At 36.8% G+C, this 15,085-nt stretch overlaps 3 protein-coding genes and 1 long non-coding RNA gene across 5 annotated transcripts; 1 reads left to right on the top strand and 3 right to left on the bottom strand.

The window, feature by feature from the left end:
* Positions 1-1,240: 1,240 nt before the first annotated feature.
* On the bottom strand, positions 1,241-3,333 carry LOC133707435 (probable WRKY transcription factor 56). The gene is made up of 2 exons (XM_062133004.1): positions 2,757-3,333; positions 1,241-1,940 (listed from the first exon to the last, which is right to left on the bottom strand). Exons 1-2 carry the CDS (start codon positions 3,176-3,178, stop codon positions 1,757-1,759), a joined length of 606 nt encoding a protein of 201 aa, XP_061988988.1. The 5' UTR covers positions 3,179-3,333; the 3' UTR covers positions 1,241-1,756.
* A 2,609-nt stretch (positions 3,334-5,942) lies between these two features.
* On the bottom strand, positions 5,943-7,276 carry LOC133707454 (uncharacterized). The gene is made up of 2 exons (XR_009845122.1): positions 6,510-7,276; positions 5,943-6,320 (listed from the first exon to the last, which is right to left on the bottom strand). It is a non-coding gene; the product is annotated as an uncharacterized LOC133707454 (long non-coding RNA).
* Positions 7,277-7,350: 74 nt separating this feature from the next.
* Positions 7,351-8,811, top strand: LOC133707442 (uncharacterized). 2 transcript variants are annotated; one of them, XR_009845121.1, is made up of 4 exons: positions 7,351-7,497; positions 7,578-7,805; positions 7,941-8,214; positions 8,341-8,799. XR_009845121.1 is itself a non-coding variant. In XM_062133015.1 (3 exons), exons 2-3 carry the CDS (start codon positions 8,161-8,163, stop codon positions 8,809-8,811), a joined length of 525 nt encoding a protein of 174 aa, XP_061988999.1. In that variant the 5' UTR covers positions 7,504-7,805; positions 7,941-8,160. The 2 variants fall into 2 exon arrangements, 1 of the variants encoding a protein (XP_061988999.1); XM_062133015.1 differs by lacking the exon at positions 7,351-7,497 and having other exon boundaries at positions 7,504-7,805; positions 8,341-8,811.
* A 3,024-nt stretch (positions 8,812-11,835) lies between these two features.
* On the bottom strand, positions 11,836-14,850 carry LOC133726773 (uncharacterized). Its single transcript, XM_062154385.1, has 4 exons — positions 14,355-14,850; positions 14,015-14,214; positions 13,095-13,324; positions 11,836-12,364 (listed from the first exon to the last, which is right to left on the bottom strand). The coding sequence occupies exons 1-4, from the start codon at positions 14,447-14,449 to the stop codon at positions 12,086-12,088; spliced, it is 804 nt and encodes a 267-aa protein (XP_062010369.1). The 5' UTR covers positions 14,450-14,850; the 3' UTR covers positions 11,836-12,085.
* Positions 14,851-15,085: the final 235 nt, after the last annotated feature.

The raw sequence follows: 15,085 nt of genomic DNA on the forward strand, positions 1-15,085 counted from the left end.
AGTAATCGGTTCGTGTGAAGAGATTGGAGGATTTGATTGAGCTATGAAGGATCTTTCACAGATTGAGCTCTAGGTAGGTTTCTGATTTGCTTGATTTGTTTTCAATTTTGGTGCATGCAGTTTTGGGGTGGTGCATATGGCTTTGGTTTCGTGGGTGATTGAGTATTTTCCTCATAAATTGCAATTTTGGGTATTAATTATTGGTTTTTGTTTTGGTAGTATGTGTAGGGTGTTTAGCTTCTCAATATTTTGCATGAATTTATATGCAGGCTGGGGTTTCGGGATTGAAGGCAGACTTGGATAAGGAACAGAGGTTGAATCTGGAGCTGCAGTCACGCTTTGACTACTCCTCGACAGGTAAAGACTTGAGCTATCATTTCATGGGTATGTAATTGTTTTGCATGAAAAAGGAACACAAAAGCTATCATTGTCCCTAAAGACAAGGGATTGATCTATTCTTGTACATCCGAATGGTATGTATGGTTTCACTCAAAGTTTAGTCACTTACAAGTCATCTTTATTGGTGGATTGACTGATGGCTTTCTGGCAGTAGAGTATGTAACAATTTTGAAATTAGGATTTGTTCCTCAAGTATGTAATAGAGTTACTTATCAACTAACTGGTTTTGTGCTGATTGAGTAATCCCTACAACAGAGAAATATTGAGCCCTAACTGGAGGGCTCATGCCAATTAATAAGCCAATCATGCACATCATTTACTAAATAATAAGTTTTGTCTCACGAACAATCAAGCCTTAAACTGTACGAAAATCAACCTTTCTCTTTGTCGGATCACTGGCCACATTAAACCCTAAGGCCATGTTTGGTTCGCGGAAATGAAGCATCAGGAAAGGAAACTTATTCCTTTCCTGCGTTTGGGATGCAAAAGGAAAGGAAATCGTTTCCTGAAGGAAGGGAAAATAGGGGGAAAGTGGTTCCTTCCAAATCTCAAATGAATCACTCTCTCATTCTTTCCTTGCATTTATTATTCACAGCATATTATTTTATTACATTATTTACAAACTTTTTAACAACTTTCCTGATAACTTTCCTTACGTTACCAAACATCGGAATGGAAAGTTATTGGGAAATTTCATTTCCCTTCCCATGGGAAAGACAAAGGAATTAATTTTTTTTTTCCATGAACCAAACGAGGCCTAAATATCATCCACAATAATTCATTCAATTGGTATAGAAACATTGACCCAAAAAAAAAAAAAAAAACAGTACAGAAACAAAGATAAATAACTAGTTTCATAATATAAAGGGAAGAAAAGAGGCATCTTAGGCATCTAAGCAAGAATGAAGTTGTGTACATGAACAGACGTGTTCACATGCATGATCATATGACTGAAGTTGCTGAACTTAGCTGATTAAGCTAAATCAAACCAAGGCATTACTTTGCACCCGTGGGAACAGAAAAATGCCGAGGAGATAATAAATAATCTAAGAAATTCAGAATTCTAGCACAAAGAACTTGAGAAACTCCTGCATCCATTGCGTTGAGCAAACACTATATTGATGCCAAGAGCATCGAGGCTGACTTGATAAAGGCATGCATGTCTAAACAATAATATAAAACCTGCCCACTTAATTGGTTTACTACTTCATTGAAATCAAACATCTGCTAAAAAAAAAAAACCAAACATATCTACTACTCTCTGCTACATATTAATTTCCATTTGGCAGAGGGTAGCACAAAACCTAGCTCGATCAATTCCTTCAGATGGAGAAGCCAGATAAAAGGGAGTAGCTAGCTAGCTTGTGTAATTTGTAAGTTGCATCTGAGTCAAGATGTGTTCGAAATTGTCGGAATTAGGCTTGTCGATTGGATGAGTGTGCATCCCTTCGTAAGTGGTTACCACAATGCCTTCATCCTTGCTTAAACGTTGCACTTGCTTCTTAACATTGCACCCTTCATACGTACATCGATAGTAGCTTCTGCAAGGTTTTCTTAATTAACATGCATGCACCCTTGATACACTTTTACAGTTAAGTACTTGTGCATATACAGACACAAATTAATTCAAGCATGTGTATGCATGCATGGAATCATTTATCTGAACTATTGTTAGCTAAATTGCATGTAGAAGAACAATATGATTTATAAGGGCACATAGGTACATATCCTTAATTAAGTACGTAAACTACCGGATATGACCAAATACATACCTAATTTATAAAAATACAACCACTTATGATTTTGGTTATAAGGTTAATTATACGAAATCCTTTTAGTAGTACTTCGAATTCTAACCCATCTGAAAATAACCAATAAAAGAAAATCAATGTTTAAGATAAGAAATACAGTGTGAAAGGGAGAAAACGCTAAATCGAAAAATGATGAAAAAGAAATATATAGTGTATAAAAGGATTTGAAAGAAATCATCTTTTTGGTTTTCTTAATTTTCTTCGAGAATACATTTTCAGTCACCTATATGTCATTTGATATTGTTCAATACTAGCTTTAATTTCCTAGTGGAAAATTAAGTAGGATCTTGCTTTTTCAGCAAATAAATCCACACGTGCTTAATTATCATGATAAGGAGGAAGCTAATTCGGATCTACATCTACCATCTACTATATACAAAACAAATCAAATATTGTGATAGAGTGGCATTAATTCATGGATCAAAAACACCTATCGAGGAAAATGAAAAACAAAAGAAGATCAAACCAAAGTCATCATAATTAAGGATCGATGATGATCCGGCATATTTAATTAATTGAAGAAAACAAAATATTGAAGCTACGTACCTGGGGAATTTGTTGGCTTTGACTGCTTTTTGGCCATATTTTCTCCAGCGATAGCCATCGTCAAGTATATCAACCTGGCTCCTTGTCTGAAAAGCATACTTAGGCTTTCTCGTCTTCTTCTTCATCTTACCTGAGTTTTCGACCGCCGGCGGACTATGATCATGATTCGCAGCACGATCATCAGAATAACGGTCGTCATCGTCTTTAACAACAAGTTGTCTCCCATTAGTTACTTGGTTTTCTGTTCCCGTCGACCCCAAAAAGCCGTGAGTAGAACTGCTACTTTCACCGCCAAAGTTAGTAGTACCGCTGCTACTGTAAAGTAGTACTTGAGGGGTTCCCATATTTGGTGATGATAAAGCCGCCATTGACGATGGAGAAGCAGCTGATGATCCGGGGAAGAACATTTGGTAGGTGTCCATGTTTCAATTACATATATAAGCTGTATATCTGGTAGGACTAGACTTGCAGAAGAAGAAGAAGAAGAGGCGGCTAAGGTAATGAGCCAGCGATGACCAGGACTTCTATATATGTAGGGTTTCACCAGAGCGAAATAAAGGAGTAAAAGTAGAAAATGATATGGATCGAGATATATTATATATACATAAATGCAGAGCAAGATCGATAGGTGTCGTAAACGGCACGAAGATTGTTCAAAGGTGAAAAGGAATTAAGTTGGCTAGCTTTATTATTTTTTAGAAAGAAAGAAAAGAAAAAAAAAAAAAGGAGCGAGGTGGCTAGAATCGATATGTTGGAATGATGGAGGCGGCTCCATCTGCAGTTTCTGCCGTACAGATTAGGGAGTCAGCACCTAGCAAGATGCACTAACCAATTTAATTAACAATGTTTAACTATTGATAACAGTGTATACTATAGTGGAATTGTCAATTGTGGAACTGTGGTAGCGTACCATGTCGGTTCATGAAATAAGATTGGCGATTTTCACACTTCTCTTATCTACATTTTTCACTCAATAACACTTTCATATTTTTTATGTGCTTGAAACAATGCCGATGTGACGCATGTTGAAAATTAGAGTACGTGAAACTCGATTACTCTTCATTCTTAAATGGTACATTTTGTATTGTTTAGACTTTAGACCGTTCTGTTTTGACAATTTAACATAATTAATTGAGAAAAATATACAAACAGCACTCGAACTAAGGCTCATTCTTAACTTTTGTACCCGACTATGCAAGACTATCACTTTGATACCCAAAGTTTGAAGCCCGACCCAATAATGATACACGCCGTCCATGACGGCGTTAACTAACAATCCAAGTGGCAAATTTTGAGGGGTATTTTGGTCATTTCATAACCTTCTCTTTTGCATATCCCTTCTTCTCATTGTCTCCATCATCTGGGTTTTGTTAGCTCACTACAAGAGAAAATAGCAAAAGCGAGGAATTTCATTGTGACAACCTAAAATTCGTCACAAAAGCTTGGCAAATACGAGGAAATTTCAGTTGTCGCACATGATCCCATCGGCGACAACCAATTTGTCGCATAAAGTAGGAATTTGTAAGAAATTGACAGTTGTCACCCATATGACATTATGCGACACCCAATTCCTCGCAAAATATCAATTAAGCGACAATTTCTACCAATTGTCGGTTAATGTTTATGTGACAACTTTAACTTCCTCGCAAAAGATTAATTAGGCGACGACTTCTGTGAATTGTCGCTTAATGTTTATGTGATAACTAGATTTCTGTCACCGAATACTGATTTAGCGACCACTTCTGTGAGTTGTCGGTTAATGATTATGTGACAACCTTACCTTCCTCACTGAAAATCAATTTGGTGACAACTTTATTTGGTTGTCGCTTAATATTTATGTGACAATTTGAATTTCCTCTCTGAAAATCAATTTGGCGACAACTTTAATGGGTTGTCGCTTAATGTTTATGAGACAATTTGAATTTCCTCACTGAAAATAAATTAGGCGACAACTTCTACTAGTTGTCGATTAATGTATATGTGACAACTTTAATTTTCTCACAAAAAGCCTATAAGGTGACGACCTTTACAGGTTGTCGCTTGATGATTACGTGACAACCTGAACGTCCTCGCTGAAAATCAATTAGGCGACAACTTTTACGAGTTGTCGGTTAATGTTAATGTGACAACTTGAATTTTCTCACAAAAGACCAATTAGGCGACGAGCTCAACGGGTTGTCGCTTAATGTTTATGTGACAACTTAAAATTCATCGCTAAAAACCAATTAGGCGACAACTTCTATTAGTGGTCGGTTAATGTTTATGTGACAACTTTAATTTTCTTGCAAACAACCAATTAAGTGAGGACTTGTACAGCTTGTTGCTTAATGTTTGTATGATAACTTGAACTTCCTCGCTGAAAACCAATTAGACGACCACCTGTACGAGTTGTCGGTTAATGTTTATGTGACAACTTTAATTTTCTCAGAAAAAAACAATTAGGCAACGACTTTTACGGGTTGTTGCTTAGTGATTATGTGACAAATTTAACTTAGGCTCTGAAAACCAATTAGGCGGCGGTTTATATGAATTGTCATTTATTTTTTGTGCAACTACTCGCTTATTGTTTGAATTTTCTTGTCTGACATGAAATTTTTTAAGGCAGATTTGGGTGAGATGAAATCCCTTTGAGGCGAATTTGGATGAGGTAGATCTTCTCAAGGCGGATTTGAGGGAGGTGAAATCCCATGAAGACGAATCTGGGTAAGATGAAACCTCTCAAGGTTAATATGTGGGTGAGGTGAAATTCACTCAAGGCGAATCTGGATGAGATGAAATCTCTCAAGGTGAATCTGGGTGAGGCAAAATTCCCTCAAGGCGGATTTGAGTGAGGTGAAATTCACTCAAGGCGAATCTGGATGAGATGAAACCTCTCAAGGTGAATCTGGGTGAGGCAAAATTCCCTCAAGGCAGATTTGAGTGAGGTGAAATTCACTCAAGGAGAATCTGAATGAGGTAAAACCTCTTGAGGCAAATCTGATTAGGTGAAACCTCTCATTTGGGTGAGGCAAAATTTTCTCAAGGTAAATCTGTTTGAGACGAAATCCCTTCAAGACGAATATAGGTGAGGAATTTAAGTAAGGAAAAACTCTTCAACACGAATCTAAGTGATGCTGATAAATTGAATATTTCAAAAGAAAATTTTTTTCTAAAATATCTTCGATGATACTTCTAATATTCCCGATATATCCATTTTTCAAACTTCTAAGAGATATGTATAAAACTAGGAAGAGTGCCCCCGCGCTTTGCTGCGGGAATTACTGTTATATGTTACTGGGATAACATTGCATAGTAGAACGTTTCTGTTCAACATGTTACACGAATTTCTCCACCGGAATCAATAACTTCAAATCAAACTTGGTATGTATCGTTTAATAAAGCAAGGGAGGGATAAACTATTCTTTAGCTGTGTCTTGTGTTTGGGTCTCCAGCTAAAGAGACTCAAAAGAGGGTCTACATTCAAGGATTTTATAAAAACTGGTTGCAGGTGGAACGCTCTTTTGATGCTTTAGATATTCATTTCATAAGGTGTTGGCCTCTCTTGTTTTGTTGAGCACTTGATACCTAATCAGCAGCATATCAAACCAACAATATGATCAGCCAACAGATAACATAGTAAAGAAAAGAAAAATGAAAACCAAAAGAAGAATCAGCCAACAGATGACATAGTAAGTTAGAAATGAATCATACGAGCAGTACATTAACATTATGGGAACAAAAAGAGAGAAATTTTGTTATTCAAAAAGAACTTACTCAGTTTTATATTGTTGCGCCTGTGGAATGCGTGGATTTATCACGATGCAAGTGTGGTTTGTGCTTGATGCTGTGATTCATTAATCTGTAAATTATAAGGGTAACCAAAAGGCAAACTAATCAGCTCGAACATTGATTATAAGAATTCTGAGCCAGAGTTCTTCATGGGTAGGGAGCAAATGAGTTACTCTGAACAGAACAACTCTCTGCCATCTTCTTAGTTCATACAAATAGATTTCTTGATCTATAGCAAGATAGAGTTCAGAGCTGCCTCATTTCTTTTAACAATAGTCATGCACATTTAAGAAAGGGAAGATGTTTTGCTTTCAAATCAGTTTCATAGTACATAGTATAATTCCAGAAGACACATGACAGCTTTTAATTTTAGAAGTTCCAACATGTTTTCAACATCATGAATTCAGCTCTGAAAACAAAGTAAAACCAATTGCATGCAGTTTCAAAGAGGGGAATGCATCTCTATCAAGTGGAAAAAAAAAACCTTACTCTTTGCCTACACATTATGAAATTGTATGGAGTATAAGAGAACAACACAGGAATGCCATGAAACAGAAGAAATAAAACACCCTGGAATGCAAAGAACATGTATACCAGTTTTAGCCTTGCCAAAGAATCAATCTCTCATGATAAATGATATATATTACCACTGGAATCCCATCAATTACAAGCAAAAAATTATAATGCCCAGATGAAGAATCAAGTTCAGAACCTACCTCAAATCCATATCACAAAATGCAATGTATCAATATAGAGCTATATAGAAACACCCAATCTTGAAATTACAAAATTTCAGAAGCCTGACCAGGAGATAATATTTGACCAGGAGCATTGGGTCCCAAATACTGAGTACAGCAATAAGAAGTTCACTACTGCTATAGGGATTGAGGTTCGAAGTCGAGCTCCGGTATGTTACCGCGGATGGAATAAGATTCCAGGAAATATTAAGAGGACACTACGAGAGGGATTGACGGTAAGTTTAAGTCAGTGGTTTAATGCAAAGTTAATATTTTTTGTTCCTAACATACTATATTATTTTTTATTCTTAATTAGGTACACTTTGACGTGGAAATAGAACATCCAAAAATTATCTATTTTGTGGATGATAAGATGCGCTCGGCGTATACTCAATTCAAGTGGAAGTTGCACGATCATTACCAAAAATGTGGCACACCTGTTCGGGGACGAGCCACACTTCCTCCACCTGATCTATGGGGTGAGAGATCGACAGAGGAGTGGCATTGGCTATGTGATAAACTCTACACCGATCCAAAATATATTGTATGTATTCTTTACTCCTTTATTTTTTCAAAATATTTTTATTGTTGAATGTTTTTTTAAAAGAAATAATATTACAGTTTTATGCTTTGATTAAAAATTTTAGAGTACATAATTAACCTCACAATATTTATAAAGGATAAATGCGAGAAGAATTCAACTAGCCGAAAGAGACAAAGGAGTACGCATCGTGGTGGAGCCATGCCTTTCATTCAACATGCTTTGAGGACAGCCAAGGTAAATTTAATGAGTTTCAAGTGAGTTAATTAAAATGTTATCTTGAATAATTGTTAATTTGGGAGATTTTTTTAAATTGCAGGAGGGCAATCCTTTGTCTTTCATAGACAATTGGGCAGCTATGTATCGAGATTCAAATAGCAATTGGGTTAGTGATGCTGCACGTGATAAATATGTAAGTATTGTTATCAATTTTGTTAAAGTCGTATTAGTTTTGGGAAAATAATTACTATTTAAATATATAAGTAAATAACATATATATATATATATATATATATATATATATATATATATTTTGTAGGATCGACTGAAAAATAAGAGAGAAGAGCATAAGGAGAAACTAACCCTGGAGGCACCAGAGGGTACTCCACCAGAATCTGTACAAGTTACTGCGCGTGATGAGATTCCAATCATGGCTGAAGAGTGTGGAAGGAAGGGAAAAAGAGTTCGTGGTTTAGGCTCGTTTCCTCGCATGGAGCTTCCAACTGTTACATCTTCAACAGCTGTGAGTTCTGAGATGAACGTAATGCAAGATAAAGTGAAGAAGCTTGAATCAACTGTGGACACTATGCGGTCACAAAATGCACAGCTAATGACAATGTTGAAGAAGTTCATGATGAATAGCCAAGGTTGCTTTGCTGATACAGAAAACATTGACATGAATATCGTAGTACCCAACAGTGAAGAAGATGATGTCTTTGGAAGAGATGAAGACGGTGTCCAAAACAATGGAGATAATTCCGAAACAGAGGATTTGGAGGAAGATTTGTGATTCATAGTTATTTTTAGTAATTTTTGGATTAGGATTTAGCTAGTCTAGCTTGGCAAACAATTTTTCTTTTTATTAGCTATTATTATTTTTGGGTAGAATTTTGTAAACTCTATTTGATTTATGATTTAATAAATCTTTTATTATTATTAATAAATTAATTTTTTTAATATTCAAATTATTTTGAAATTTTTAAATAAATAATTATTAAATGAGACAAACAATCCAGCCTCATTTAAAGTCATTTGCAACAAACAATGATTCTTTTGCATATGTTGCAAATCATTATATGCAACATTATATGCGATCTTGCCTATTATTTTTTTCAACAAATATTTAATCTTGCATTTTATATTTTCGACAACTATGCTAATTTGACATATCTTTATAAAGATATTGGCGACAATCCAGAGTTGTCGTAAAAAGACTAAATTTCTCGCTTAATTAAATATGCTACACATTTGGGTTGTCGCAACGAGTTGTCGCGTAATGTGTTTTACTGATTGTCAAAAGCGACGAAATAACAGGGTTGTCGTTTTTTCAATATGCAACGCAATAAGTTCCTCGACGAAATTATAGGAGACAAATAAGAAGCCTCGCATATAATTTTCTACAACAAATGCATATGTGTCACATATTAATATATGCAACAAAAATGAAACCTCGCAGTTACTTTTTGCAACAAAAAAAAGTCTCGCATATAAATTTTTGATCAAATATATAAGCCTTGCAGAAGGAATATGCAACGTAAACGAGGTCTTGTATATTAGAAATTGTAACAAACATAAAGTCTCGCTTATAGCATTCTGTAACGCACTCACTTGTCTCGCAATATGTCATACGCGAGGAACGAATTGCGTCGCTTATTGAAAATGCAACAAACATCCAAGCCCTGCATATGGAATATGTGACGTAAACGAAGTCTCATATATTAAAAATAGCAACAAATATAAAGTCTCGCATATAGTTTTTAGTAACACACTTGTGTGTCTCACAATTTGTTATATGCGATGAACCAAATGCGTCGCATATTGAAAAAGCGACAACCGTGTAATTTCGTCGCTTTTGACAATCAGTAAAACACATAAGGCGACAACTGGTTGCGACAACCCAAAGTCGTCGCATTTTTAATTCAGCGAGAAATTTAGACTTTTTACGACAACTTTTGGTTGTCGTCGATGACGTTTTCTCTTGTAGTGGCTTGTGATTGAAAAATTCCAAAGCACTCGAACATACAAGAGTTCTCAAAACCAATCAAGCAAACATTATTCCATTAACTAGGAAGAGAAGAATGGATTTCAGAATCATGGGTCTGGATGCTCCAATCTTGACAACACTGCAGCACATGGCGGACCTCCCGGAGGAGACCGAGAAGACAATGTTCTTCTGATCAGCGGCGAGAGGAAGAGGGAGGACGAGAAAGAGGGGGCTAACTACGTGAGGATGGAGAGGAGGGTCGGCAAATTCATGAGGAAGTTTGTGCTGCCCTCTACCGCCTCCACATCTTCCCGCTAATCTCCATAGTCTCTGGCTGCCTACTTCTCCTCCTCCTCGTCTTCTCTCTCATCGCTCGTTCGCCGCCTCTCCACCACCACGATCACCTCTCGCTATTGTGTTTCCACGCCTCCTCGGTATGCACTACTCACTCACTCACCTCTCCTCCAATTTCTTCGCCTCCGATTAATTTGTAATGGTTTTCCGTTACGGTGGTTTGTGTTCCCTGATGCCATTTCTCCATAATAGCTCCGATTTCTTGATTGCGATTCGGTCGGTTTTACATTCTTCTTCACCGATCTCCGTTTGAACCCACAATTCAAGATCATAGTTTGAACCATAAGCAAAAGGCCCTTATTTGGATTGAAATTACAGAGAGAGATAAAAAGGGGAATTTGAATTTCAAGAAACAACACGGCCAACAACGGGATACTCAGCCTCGAACTTGTTCTCCCAGTCGGTGAGGAGGACACCAATCTCCTTGTTGGAGAGGCCTTGGAGGTCGGCGGTGATGTCTTCTTCGTTCTTGGTCATCTTGGCCAAAGCTCGACTGGCGTCCTTACCAGCAAACATGGCATAGGGACGGATGTTGGTGGTGTAAAAAAAAATTGGTCTCACAATTTTTTTAATTAAATAATAAAAAAAAGAGTTGGACCGAATTACCCCTCAAAATATGCCACGTGGTTAGTTAGTTAGTTAACACCGTCATGGACGGCGTGTACCATTATTGAGTCGGGCTTCAAACTTGGGGTACCAAAGTGATAGTTTTGCATAGTCGGGTACTGAAATTAAGAGTGAGCCTTAGTTCGGGTACTGTTTGTATATTTTTCTCTAATTAATTAGATAGCCAAGTTCAACTTAACTAGTAAACAAACACAAAATGAGTTTATCGTTGCGTATTTGGCGGTCTCAGTATTGATTTGAGTCAAGTTCGGGCACCCTTTTTCTGTCTCAGTTTCAAATCATTTCAATTTTCCATCATTACACAATATATGATATCACACTTGGACATGAAATGCAACCCTTAATAATTTAGAGGGTAGTGGTTCTTGACGAGAGGTATAAGATCAACATTACCTTTTATCTATATTGATTTTCCATTTCTTCTTTTTTATTCTTTCTTATCCTCGTACCGAAAAAAGAAGAAGTTAGGAGTCCATATTCCTGAATTAGCCAGCTGCCATTGTTGAACCATGACTTTGCCACATAATCCGCCAAATTTTGAAAGATCTGTTGAAAGTTGAAACCGGGGAAACTTCGCAGACAGTAGTTTCAAAATCTTGTGAACTAGCTTAGATTTTGAATTTTCCAACACCAGAAGCGAATTGTGTAGATTAAGGCTTGGACAGTTGGACGTTTGCACTTTGCACAAAATTGGCTAAACCTTTTCTATATATATATATATAGAGTATATATTGTAAATTTTTTATTATTATTTAACGATTTGATCATTTCGAACATTGACAAAGTGAAAGACGAAAGATGCAGTCATTTGTAGCAATGAAAGGTCCTAACTCCTAACATAAACAGATGTGGTGTCAAATCAACAGACCATCAAAGTGTTATTTCATGCTGAAGTTATGCTACACATACTGAAAATTGGCAAGACTGTAGTCCATCTTTGAAATTTTGCATCTCAGTATAAGATAGCTATCAGTTTCAGTCCCATCTTTTCTAAAAGGCAATTGAATTTTGTGATTCATAAGGAACAGACCTAATAATGACCAATGAGTTAAAACCTAATGAGCTAGTAATAGCTAGGAGGATATATCAGGGACAAGAATCACATATAAGAACGCATCCGAGGCCTCACGAGAGACTGTGCCCCATCGACAAATATAGTTGTGCCAGTCATGTACCTTGAACCATCACTGACTAAATATATGACAGTTGAAGCGATATCATTTTTAACATCAAGCCATCTTTCCAGTGGAACTGCATCCTTCACCAGCTTCTTTGCTCTATCTATTCCCACAGACATGGGAAATTCATCTTCCACATGCAAACCACGTGCAATTGCATTGACCCTGATCTTGTATTTTCCAATCTCCAATGCTGATGACTGAAAGAACAGCAGGAGGGAGGAGGTTGTTATAGTTAGAAGATCAAAATAAGAGAAAATAGAATATGGAACATATACAATAGATGTAGATGCACTATACTAGAAATTGTAAAGACAAGCAACAAGCAGCTCAAAATATACTAAAAGCTGTACAAATATGCAACAGAGGTTCACTAAAATGAAGTTATCACTTTAAAAGTACCATCATAACACAGTCAACACTAAAGAAACGTGCAATGCTTATGCTTTAGGTGTCCAAGTTAATTTATAATAATAGACCAAAGAGCAAAGCTTTCAAAGATCATCACAACAAAGCAAGACCTAACAGTAACTATGACTGGTATGGGGAATGAAAGCAGAAGTTAATGTACTTAATCAAGTGGAAGATGATCAATTCACTACTCGAGAAATTTATGCTTCATGCTTATTTGCCTAGTATGACCAACAGGACATGAGAAACTTACGAGGTGTTTCTGATAACCAATAATGTAACCTAATTATTTCTTTTTTCTTACACTGATGTAAAGTCAATCACCTAGACCTTACAAAGTCAAGGTTGCTAGTAAACTAAGAGAGAGTCAAAAGTACTGTATAGAATAAATAAGAGTGCACATTGGTGTTTTGCTTGAATACATATTCCTGACATTAACAAAATTCATTTGCAAGATTGAAATACTCAAAATATATATGCACTAGCTGTGTTCTGTGACTGTACATGCAATTAACATACCCTTACTAACTGCTGCAGTGCTGCTGAACAAGCACCATAGGCGGCAGCTCCTCTATAAAGCCCTCTTTCAGCTCCAACAATCGAGGTCAACAATATGATGGAACCTCCTGACTTATGATCTCGCATTCTTCTGCCAGCGGCCTTTACCAGAAACCAAGCCGACATGAAATTTATCTTCATTATTTTCTTAAACTCATCTTCAGATAATTGCAGATGCTCTTGCATCTCTCCTGTGCCAAATAAACCATAAATGATAAATCTGCTTGCTCCTAACTTCATTCCAACTAAACTACACCAACCTTAATCTCAGCACATAGAAATGCTCAAAACTGAATGGGAAGTAAAGAATGACACAAAAATCCATAGAAGAAGGCCTTCACATTTCAATTTACAAGATCGTTTCCAAGAGGCATCATTTTCAGTGCTGAATGTAAACACGTATGCAAGAGGGGAAACTGATTGACCTTGTTGTCAATCAATTCCATTCTACATAGGCATTTTTTTTTCTTTTTCTTCTGCAAAACTGTGGTTTCTTCAAGTTTTGTCTTTTTGTAAACAAACCTTCAAACAACTCATTTGACAATCATGGTGGTGTAAATAACAATTCAAACAACAAAAATTAAATACACTAAACAAATGGAAGCATGTTCAGCTCTGACAACCACCATCTAAATAACTCTATTGAATAACATAAGCCCAGAAAGTGATAGGTAGATATTGAGGGGAACTGCAGCAGTCAAAAGTTCAAAGACAAGTGATACTAGGCGGTACATAAAAGTGTGTGTGGGTTAAAGTTAAAGGCCATATCTTTAACCCACCCAGAATCTAGGTACAAGAATTCTGTCACAACCTGATAAAATTTTGGGACAATTTGAGCACAGAATTACCAACAGGGCCAAAACTGAGATAGAATGGTGTACCTTCATAGGCATAGCAATGCACAAAGGCATCCAAATTACCCAAGATTTCACAAGCCTTATCCACAGCCTCATCAAAAACTCCTTCTCTCTCCTCCTCCATGTCCACACCAACCACCTCTATAGACACCACACCTTCCAGTGATCCCCTTATTTTCTCTGCAACACTCCTCAAAGAGCTCTCTTTGCCCATCAAAACCAACCTAATTACCAAAAAGACAACACATTTCGTAAACCCATTTGTGTGCGTAATCATAAAATGCGCCCAGAATAACCAAAACCCAGATTCAGAATTCCACATTGGAGATGGGTAAAAAGCAAGGAGCTTGAGAAACTGACTGACCTGCAACCGCGTTGGGCCAATTGTAAGGCTATGTTGGATGAAATTTCATCCCCATTGCAGGTGAGCAGGACTTTCTTTGCAGCAGGACTCCCCATTTCTGCGTAATCAGACAACCAAGAAGGTGTCCAGGTTCTTATATAATAAGCCCAAAGCTGTGTGACACAATGAAACTAATAAAAAAGAAGAGGTGGTGGTGGTTGTTGTTTGCTTCTTCGTGAAAAAAGAGTCTCTTTTGTCGATCGATGACATCAAAGGCGAGCTAGGTAAACTTGGAATTGTGAATTAGTTGATGCTATTACCATATAAGGTTGTGTTTATATTATGGAGATCCAGAGGACCCATTTCGTATTACAATGAGGAGACGAGACAGAAGCCTCCCTCGACACTGACACATGTTTCGCTGCAGCAATCATGAAGGTGTTTCACATACAACAAACTTTCGCCGTGGAGATCGTAGAAGCCACTTATCCATACAATCGATCGGTGACGATGATTTCAACTCTTAATATTTATAATTTTTATTTTTTTTAATAATAAAAAAGTGCATGTATTTGATATAATTCAACCCTTCATTCATGTTAATGCAAGTGTATTTCGGTGCTCTGAATCCTCCCCTAATGTCAGCTTAATTATAACAACCGTTCATGATTCAGTATTAATAGCCTTTTAACACATGAATCTACACTATAGTGTAGTTAATAGTGGCGTGAATGCAATGAAAGAAATCATGT

Source organism: Rosa rugosa, chromosome 1, assembly GCF_958449725.1.
Source record: "Rosa rugosa chromosome 1, drRosRugo1.1, whole genome shotgun sequence".
Classification (NCBI taxonomy): Eukaryota; Viridiplantae; Streptophyta; class Magnoliopsida; order Rosales; family Rosaceae; genus Rosa; species Rosa rugosa.